We start from the raw sequence: 10,311 nt of genomic DNA on the forward strand, positions 1-10,311 counted from the left end.
ACTGCATCAGGTTGAATGGAAATGTGTAACGTTTTCTTGGCAACTAGCTGAAATAAAATATGTATTTTATTTCAAGTAGCACCGTTTTTATGGTTTTATTTTCAAAATGATTCTCTCTGCACTTGTATCATTGACTAGCACTTCTCAGAACTGCATCTTATGTCTCTGCACAGTACAATAACAGTTTTGTCTTCACCACAAGTCTTATATACTGTAGCTGTTCTGTCCTCAGAATGTAAAAGCATAGACGACTCCGACCACCACGATGTTTCCGATGGTGGCGAAGATGGCGATCCAGAGCCAGACGGCGTCGCTGGACACACGCTGTGGCTCCTCCTGTTGGACCTGCGCTGATGAAGCAGGAGGCACTGCGTTCACGCTGGCCGAGGAGTTAAAGAGCGAGTGCTCCGCGCTGCAGTCGTCCAGAGGAGACGTGTCCATGAACGCACCGCTCATCATCGGGAGCTGAAACACAGAGAGTTCAACACGCTTCACTGGCTGTGATGCACAGGAGCTTCAGCTGGATTTATAAACCTAATGGGGTTGGAACATATGTGTTTGCTAGGGTGGTCCCAGCATCACTGGGTTTGTAGTTGTAGTTGTTGTGTGTACATGCATGTGAGGAATAACTCTATACAACCTGATCAAATCCTGCCACGGGCGCTGAGGATAAAAACCATCAAATAACATCCACAAGAGAACTGATGTAAAGCAGAGCACATCGCATAAATGCTGTTGCTCTGTCAGAAGATACTTCTCAGATCGTCTTCATGTCTGTTTTTGAATCATGGCCTCAGGAGTGTTTCACACACACACACACACACACACACACACACACGTTTGTTTTTGTGTAAAGTGTGTTCATCCCATAGGCGTAATGGTTTTTATACTGTACAAACTGTATATTCTATGGCCCTACACCAACCCTACACCTAACCCTAACCCTCACAGGAAACTTTGTGCATTTTTACTTTCTCAAAAAAACTCATTCTGTATGATTTATAAGCGTTTTGAAAAATAGGGACATGGGTTATGTCCTCATAAGCCACCCTCTCCTTGTAATACCTGTGTCATACCCATGACATTATACAGAGTTGTGTCCTGATATGACACAAAAACAAGAGCACACTCACACACACACACACACACACACACACACACACACACACACACACACACACACACACACACACACACGCACACGTACGTGTGCCATAATATTTAGGAAGAAGTGATAGTGATTTATTGGGTGAGACATTCATAACCCAACAGTGCAGTGTCATTGCTACTGTACATATTCAGAGAAAGCCTGATATTTTCAAAAAGAACATAAAAAGCCTTTCCTCATCCACAGTGACACAAACATGAGCACTGTAACTACACCATCTGCTAAGAAGCATGTAATGTCAAGTTCTTTAGGGGTTCATCTTTTGTAATGAAACCACTTTAAAATGTCACTATTGTTTTGAAAGTGTTGCAGTGTAGTGGGGATGAGAAACGCAGTGACTTTCTTATTATTGTTGAGATATGATTAATAATAGTTAGATTTTTTTATTCTTATATCTGTTTTCATTTTTTTTTTTTTTAAGTTTTAGTCATTTTTATTGTATTTGTCATTTTGTTAGGTTTTTCTTTTTTAAATTTGTCTATAGATCTCTGTTTTTTTTCTGATATTGATTTTATTTTTAATTAATAGTTAAACTAAATGAAAATGATATAACTGTTTGAATAACTGAATAACTGTTTGAATAACTAAAACTTGTTTTATTTTTATGTTTCAGGTTGAATGAACTATAATAATCCTGATTCACTCATTTGTCTTGTGCTAATGATGAGGCGCACATTGCAGCGGATGTGAAACATTTACAGCTCTGTAACTTATTGATTCTGCCAGACAATCAATAAACGCATAACTAATTAGGTCTGCAGAGCACTGGATGAAACCAAACCATTGGGACAGGATAAGAGGTGTTGTCATTTAAATGTGCATATCAAAACATTTTAACACTGACCTCAGATCATCTGGCTGTAGTGATACTGAAGCTTTCACTGTACCAACAGATTCTCTATTGATGTTCAGTCTGAGCTGGAAAAACTACAGATCCCCACTTACATCCAGTTGCATAAGAAGTATAATAATAATAATAATTATGATGATGATGAAATGTTTTAAATGTAAACCTCTGTTGTGCAGCACTTTGTTTGCCAGAAATTGAGGGAATTTTTCAAATTTCATTTTGATTAGATTTTTAAAGATTACCTAAATTGTTAAAGTTTTATGCATTCATTTGATTGTCATTTGTAGCATAATAATACCAATAATGACAAAAGCACAACAACATATCCCAAACTTACTAAAATTGAAAATAAAAGCATAAAATATAAAAATAAAATTATTTAATAATATTAACCGAAACTATAATATGTATATCAATGCTGCTAGAATGGCACTGGCTTGAATGAATGAGGAGAATTAAACTTGAGGCACATGACAGAAAGCTAAATTACAAACCAATATGTTTTCTTTTTAAGCATGAATTATTAATAAAATAAACTATTTTATTTATGCACAGTTGTAGGGAACAGTCTGAACTCATTAGATGTGAACAAATTCAACATCACAGCTTTTTACAATCACTTTGTTATTGCTATTTTCAGAACCTTGATGTCATTTTTCATAACTCTAGACACAAAACTCACAACCAATGATCAAAATGCACATTTTCCAAAACTCTAACCCTTTTCTCAATTGCTTGGATACAATACACATAAAACTTAGATCATTTGTTCATTCAACAAAAATCACCTGTTCAATATGACACAACTTAACATCAAAGTGCTACTATTTCAAAAGGCAATTCACACATTCAAATTCCTTACAATGATCTAACTATCAATTGATACAACTGCTCAAAATGATTAGTAACTGTTGTAGTACTCTTAATGCATAGTTGTATGGAAACAGACAACCAGTCTTCCATGTTTACTGTAAATCATAAAAGTTTCATGATAACGAGATTCATTGTCACCAATTAGCATGGAGCATAAACCAATTAGACTACAACATCCATGGATGTAGCCTAATATTTGTAAAAACATTCCCAAAATGCTACATTCTACAAAGAATTCTACAAAATTCAAAATTCTACAGTAATCTCTAAATCTCTTTCCAAAATGTCAGAAGAAACGAGCTGGATTCAGTTGCGGGTTTACACAGAGCTTTATTGAAAGCAGATGAGAATCGTTCCCCAGTTTAGCTCGTTCGACAGCTGAGACCCAGAGAGATGAAAGCTGAAATCTTCTAGGAATACTGCATTTGTGAGAACAAAAAGGCAGAGCAAAACAGCAAAAGACACTGGAGCCTGAAGACAAGACAAGGGGAGTACACAGACCAGCTCGAGCTATTGGTAAGAGTTACAACAGTCTGGCAACAAACAGAGAAACACAGGGAATTATAAAGGGAAAACTCAAATCAAACAGGTAGACGCAGTGAGCTGTCAAACCATCCAAACACACATTCACAACCCAAAAGGCAGGTGATTAGCCCCAAACCCTGACAGTACCCCCCCTCCCAGGAGCGTCACCTGACGCTCCAGGAAGGGGCCTACCTCTGGGAGTTTGACAAGACAAACAGAAACAACCTTTAAGGACAGGAAAAAACAGACAAGATAGCCCCTTCAGATGGCTGACAACTAGCAGGAGCATCCTCCGAGGGACTCGTCAGAAGCAGCAGACAGCTGGTCTGGTATGATCTCTTGGTCGCAACCTCTAGCAGGAACAACCTCCCAAGGCAAACAGGAACAGGCAGGAACACTTTACATGGCCCAGATGTGACCGGTAGGAACAACACTTGAGGACATGACAAGACAGGAACAAACTCTATGGCCAAACAGACAAAGTAGGTAGGGGCAACCTCTGAAGGGAAGTCGTGGCCTAATGGTTAGAGAGTCGGACTGGCAATCGAAAGGTTGTGAGTTCGAGTCTTGGGCTGGCAGGAATTGTGGGTGGGGGGAGTGCATGTACAGTTCTCTCTCCACCTTCAATACCATGACTTAGGTGCCCTTGAGCAAGGCATTGAACCCCCAACTGCTCCCCGGGCGCATGTGTGCCCAGGCCCGGGCCTGAAGTTGTGACCTATGTCATTGTGTGGGACAATGTCAGGTTCCATCATGCTCATGTGGTGCAAGCATGGTTTCAGGCCCATGCACAATTTACCACCCTGTATTTACTCCCATACTCTCCCTTCCTTAACAGGATTGAGGAATGTTTCTTCACATGGAGATGGAAGGTTCACCCTCATGAACAAGTCACTCTTCTCCAGGCCATGGATGACGCCTGCAATGACATCATGGCAGACCAGTGTCAGGCCTGGATTCGCCATGCCCGAAGGTTTTTTCCAAGATATTTTGCTAATGAAAACATCCATTGTGATGTAGATGAGAACCTGTGGCCAAATCCACAACACTTGATGTTGATGTACTGTACAGTAATCACTCCAGTTTTGTTTCTTACAGTACAAGCAACTGTGTCTGTAGTATTCTCTCTACTACTGCAGTACGTTTACAGAAATGTATTTACTGTACATGTAGTACCATAATGAAACCTGTATCACCTATTTTGTGCTACAATATTTAATGACTGTACAAACAATGACACAGTGAAAATATCGGTTGCTTGTGTGCGCGTGATCTATAGTTATGTTTCAATGGTATTTCACAGTAGATTTGTATTTTGAACCAATGATTGTGCAAGATTTCTTTAAAGATGTGAATGCACAATGCAATGTTTTGAACATTAGACATACTGTGTTACAAGTGATAACTGTTTTGTGTCTAGAGTTTTGAAAAATTACATCAAGGTTCTGAAAATAGTAGCAAAGTGATTGTAAAAAACGGTAAAACTTGCTCTTCATGAAACACACCCCCCTCACAGTTTTATAATGCCATTTCAATATTCAAGCCTCTGGAGCTGGAAAATAAATTTCACTTGTGAATGAAGGGACAGACGGCAGAGGAGAGAGCTTTAAACGAAAGCTTCATTACAGCTGGATGAAAAAAGCATTTTCAACTCATTCCACACTCCATTCAGCTCTCTGTCATGCTAATGAGCTTTTCTAATAGAATTGACCTACTTCTGTATTGAATTACTCAAGTGGAAAATCAAAGTATTTGGACAGTGAAAGCACATTTAATGAATGTTGTAAAATGTCAAAGAAAGTGTTTAAGAGTGTCACTGTTTCTGTTGAATCATAGTTATTTCTGAATGTTTGTATTGACAAATTAAGTGTATGTCTCGTTTCTGTTTTTTTTTATTTTATTTTCCTCCATGAAAAAAAAATAGTAAAGTTGATTGCGACTTTTTATCTCACAGTTAATACTTTTTGTCTCAGAATTGTGAGTAAATATCTTGCAATTCTGTCTTATAACTGGCAATTCTGAGAAAAAATAATCTGCTCTTAATATATTTATCTTAGATAATTAAGAAGATGTAAACTCAGAATTCTCACATTTCAAACTCTTTTTCTCACAACTCTGAGTTATCTCTCACAATAATTTTTTCCCTCTACAGAATAAAAAAAGTTTAAACGTAAGGTTTATATCTCATGATTATGATTTTATATTTTGAGATTCTGACTTGATTCTATGAATTTTAAGTTTACATTTTGCAATGTTAAGAAAAAATAAATAAACATTTAAATTTACCTTGCAAGAGGTAGTGGGATCGATGCCCACATTCTCCAAGTTGGCTCCTTCAACTTTCAACTTCAACTTCACTTGATCAAAAGCAGGCTCTCCAGTGAGGCGTTGTGATGTTTGTGACAGGAAACTAGAGGAAGAACCTCCAGCAACAACATGACTGACTTCCTCGAGAAGAAAAATAACAAGGTTTGGGTTTAAAGTGACATCATCCTGATGCCCTCCTCCTGCTGCTGGAGCAGAGGGAGATACCTCTCGACGTCCATTCGGCCATCTTTGTGGAGGTCGCCAATCATTCCAGCAACCTGGACAGCAACCTCTGTGGGTTCTTCCTGACAAGCCTCAACAAGGTGTACAGAGTGCGGTTGTCTGGAGGTGGACATCAGGATTCATTCGCCGCCTTTGTGGAGTGGGTGCTGGTGAGCAACAAATCGCCATTGACAATTGGCCATGCCTAGGAGAGCAACTCAACAGTCCCACTCCAGACCCAGAGCCCAGCAGACCATCACCCCACTGCACGGAGAATAAGCCAGATCCCACCGCAGATGGAGATCCAGAGCCCACCGTGACCGATGAGCAGTCACCAAAGCTGAGGATTGCCTCGGAACTTGAGCCTGACCCATCTGACCAGGTGCGAGAGCCAGCAAATGAGCATGGGCCAGTGGATGATGCAAGGGAGCATGAGGGCTTGGAGGAAAACCCCGCCAACTACACCACTGCTGAGGGTGAGCTACCACTGGACTCAATTGATTCTAACGTGAATTTATATGTGAACATGCCCGTTCTTCTACTACCACCCTATGAACATTCTGTCGGTACTGTTTGCACCCATAGAGGTCGGTCCCCTGTCTGCTGTGCTCCCGGGTGTTGGGAGTGACAATCTGGTGTATGTGGGCAGTACACAGCATCCCTGAAAACCCTGGCAAATCCCCACCCACCCCTCCTCTTCTGCCTCCTTATATCACCATTGCTACTCAGCCCTGCCATCTTCTGCCCCTTGCCATTACTGCCTGTTAACCATTTGTACGGTGGGATCACCACAGGTCTGCCAGTCATCATCTGCATTGTGGCTGGGGGATCCCTTGTCTCCTCCTCCACCCTCCGAGTACCTGATTCCACCTCGGCCCATCGGCTCCACCATGGCTCCTAGCTCCCTTGTCTCAACAGAGGTCCGTCAATCTACCAGTTCCCCCAAGCTCCATTGTCCCTCTGGCTCCGCCTTGGTCAGTCGTCGACTATCAGCCGCCTCAGAACTCCTCTCTTCCGGCTACACCTTGTCCCTCCATCCCCCCGACTCTACTTCAGTCCTTTGTCGCTCCAGTTCCAACGCAGCATTCCAGATCCTCTCCGTCGCCCTGGCTCTTCTGCTCTCAGCCTCTGGCTCCTCCTCCTCCTGCTCCACCTCCCTCCGTCGGCTCCATTGTGGGTCGCTATCATGGCTGTGGCCTGGGTCCCGCCTGGCTTCTCTTTCTGCTCCAGTTTCCTTCTGTCATCTCCCTGGCTCCTCCCTCCATCATCACCACCTTGGACTCTGTTGTTCGTCCTCCCCTGGGCATCCGGCCATCTCCGCAACTGCCTGCTGCCAGCCATCCTCCTGCTCCTCATCCACCTCCAAAACCCCTGCCATTCATCCACTGTTGGTTCTTCCATAGAAGTTCTTCCATACCATAGTGTGAGGTCACGCCTTCTTCCAGGAGGGAGAACTGTAACAGTTATGAACTCTTTTTGTTGTTTTTCACTCTGTTTAGTCTTCTGGTCGGTTTAGTTTATCTGTGCCCATATTTGGTTCTGTTCCTGTCCTAGTCTAGGTCTAGGTCACACTGGGTTTCTTATAGCTCTGAGGAAGCTCATGTCAGACGTTTTGGATCCACAGTTAGAAATGAAGCTCCACAGGGGGCAGAACGTGTCTGAAGCGTTACAGCATCTCTAAACAACACAATACATAAATTACTAATGCCAGCAGTTCTTGTTCTCCTAGCACTCCGTTTTCATTTTCAAGTGCTGGATTTATGAGTAGGTCATAAATAAAGTTGACAGCATGAGTTTACAGTACATGCAGTGACCCCAAAACACATTCAGAATGTGTGAATGTCGTTTATGACGAACACTTAATGCATGTTCACTAGGGTTTTAGTTGTTGAATAAATATAAACCAAAACATTTGTATTGATTGAAATAAGGATCAAATTAAATATAATTAAAATATAAATATTAAATGAAAAATTTTAAATGAAAATTTGAAATGTTGTCTTGACAACTAAATGCATAACTAAATCTAAGTTAATGCACTAAAAGTAGTCAAATATATATATAAAAATTTGATATACATAAAAATGTAATATAACAACTAAGTTAAAACTGAAATACACAATAAATGAAACCTGAATAGTAATATTTAATATATATATATATATATATATATATATATATATATATATATATATATATATACAGTGTTGGGAAGGTTACTTTGGAAATGTAATAGGTTACAGATTACAAATTACCCTGTTTAAAATGTAATAGTAGTGTAACTTTTTTAATTACTTTAATAAAGTAATGTAACTAATTACTTTTGAGTACATTTTGATTACTTTTATAAATTTCTAATGAATGTTAATTTGCAACTGTTAATCATCTTCAACCATTTTACACCATGCAGGTTTAACCTTACAGTAGTGCTCAATACTGTCAGACTTTCACCATCCTTCATCACCTGAATTAAGATGATCACATTTGAACACATCCACCACACAATCAGACTTTACTTAGAGATTGATCTGAAGTTCAAAGCAGATTTAAAATCAAAAGAAATAGTTTATAGATACTGTTTTTGAAACCAAATCTTTGCATAACTACAGGCATCTAACTGCATCTAACAATGGTTTGGGGAAAAATAGTTAATAAAAAAATAAAAGCATATACATCAACTCAAATACGGTTATCTAATAAGCATGTGTCCTATTTTGTGTACTAAACTCCTGAAACATTGGTGTCTTTTTGAAACACTGCTGTCTCTTTGTATATGATATGATGATAGTTTCTCAAAATAAGTAAAAAATGCTCATGAAGTGACTGTTGTAGAGATTAATTTCCATGAGGGGCGGACTGGGAAAAAAATAGGCTGGGAAATCTCACACTCATACACCCACAACCCATTCTGAAACATGGACAACCCTATTTTTTTTTTTTTTTTGGACCTGACATGAAAAAGATTTGAATCCTTAGGTTGGGGGACTTGCAACGTAATTAAGAGTTCTCTCCTGAGCTGCACCTTCACTTCCATTATCCATCCATCCTCTCAAGACTTTAATACTGAAGATTTTTATTTGACTTTTACCATGTTTTGTAAGTGCAATTTTGTTTTTTTTGGCAAATGAATTACCACTTGTATTTATTTTTACTACAAATTCCATAGTTAAACCATTTTAGTGCCATACCATAGGCTACATTAATTTTCCTAAGGGTTGTGTTTTTGTATGCACTAGCTCCCCCTAAACCTATGATAAAATATGATGATTTGTCTGCTAACTTACTACTGTAACATTACAATAGATAATATTGACGTCGTTTATACAGTATTTTGAGTGATTGCGAGCAATGTGCTGCTGCTGCTGCTTGACTAAGTAAACAAAGACAAAACTACATTAGCATATTTACAGATGAAACTGACCTGCACCTGAAACCCTGAACAGAAGTGTCGCTTCTCTGCTCCAGCTGTGCGCTTACACAGTTCACTCCGGTCTCTCTCTCTCGCATTGATTACTCGGAGTCTGATCCAAACCGTTCGGCGGAGGCGCGGAGAGCGCGCGAGCCCAACCATTGCCAGTCACGACTAACCGATTCATGATTTATTAGAGATTTAATTATCGAATGGCGGATTCGGAAATAATCGCTTTAGTATATTCGGCCTGCAATTATACAATAACAATATAAAAGTAGAAGTCCAAATCGTCTGCCAGGCCACCGGGAATAGTCCCGGTTCTCCCGATGGCCAGTCAGCGCCTGACTTCCACAGACACGCAGAACGTGCAAGATTCATATTCAGTCTTTTTGCGGCTTAATATTCACAGACATCAGTCCATATCGGGTTTTGATTCAAGTGTACTGACCTACTTTTGATTTTTTCGTCCAAAATGTGGCGTATAGCGTCCGCGTTATAGGCTGAATTCCATTGACTGGATTCTACGAATGTGTTTTCCGCGTCTCGGATATTATGGGCCATATGTCTTAGTGCAATTTGGGAAAGAAATAAGCTGTACGTGGATGTGTGTAAATATTCAAATGTAATCCCCTTTGTAATCGTTACAATTTTAATATGTAACTGTAATTTAATTACTCATTTTTTCTTAGTAACTGTAACTGATTACTGTTACATTTATTTTGTAATTAAATTACGTAACGCCGTTACATGTAACTAGTTACTCCCCAACACTGTATATATATATACTAATAAAATGACAAATCGTTTTACAAAAAATTATTAAATAAACTTAAAATCAAATAAACCAAATAAAATATAAGCATTAATGAAACTAAACTAAACTATAAACTAAATGAAAATGAGAAATGTTGTATAGGCAACTAAATTAAATAAGTTTAATTTGAAGCATTAAAA

General features: G+C 39.3%; 1 protein-coding gene across 1 annotated transcript; it reads right to left on the reverse strand.

Annotated features, from left to right (window-relative positions):
• Positions 1-214: 214 nt before the first annotated feature.
• On the reverse strand, positions 215-510 carry LOC132111976 (uncharacterized protein C14orf132-like). The gene has a single exon (XM_059519577.1). The coding sequence runs from the start codon at positions 457-459 to the stop codon at positions 229-231; it is 231 nt and encodes a 76-aa protein (XP_059375560.1). The 5' UTR covers positions 460-510; the 3' UTR covers positions 215-228.
• Between the last annotated feature and the right edge of the window lie 9,801 nt (positions 511-10,311).

This window comes from Carassius carassius, chromosome 31, assembly GCF_963082965.1.
Source record: "Carassius carassius chromosome 31, fCarCar2.1, whole genome shotgun sequence".
Taxonomy (NCBI): Eukaryota; Metazoa; Chordata; class Actinopteri; order Cypriniformes; family Cyprinidae; genus Carassius; species Carassius carassius.

Excerpts from the sequence above, each read along its gene's own strand:
- LOC132111976 (XM_059519577.1), bottom strand. The coding sequence starts at position 459 with ATGATGAGCGGTGCGTTCATGGACACGTCTCCTCTGGACGACTGCAGC.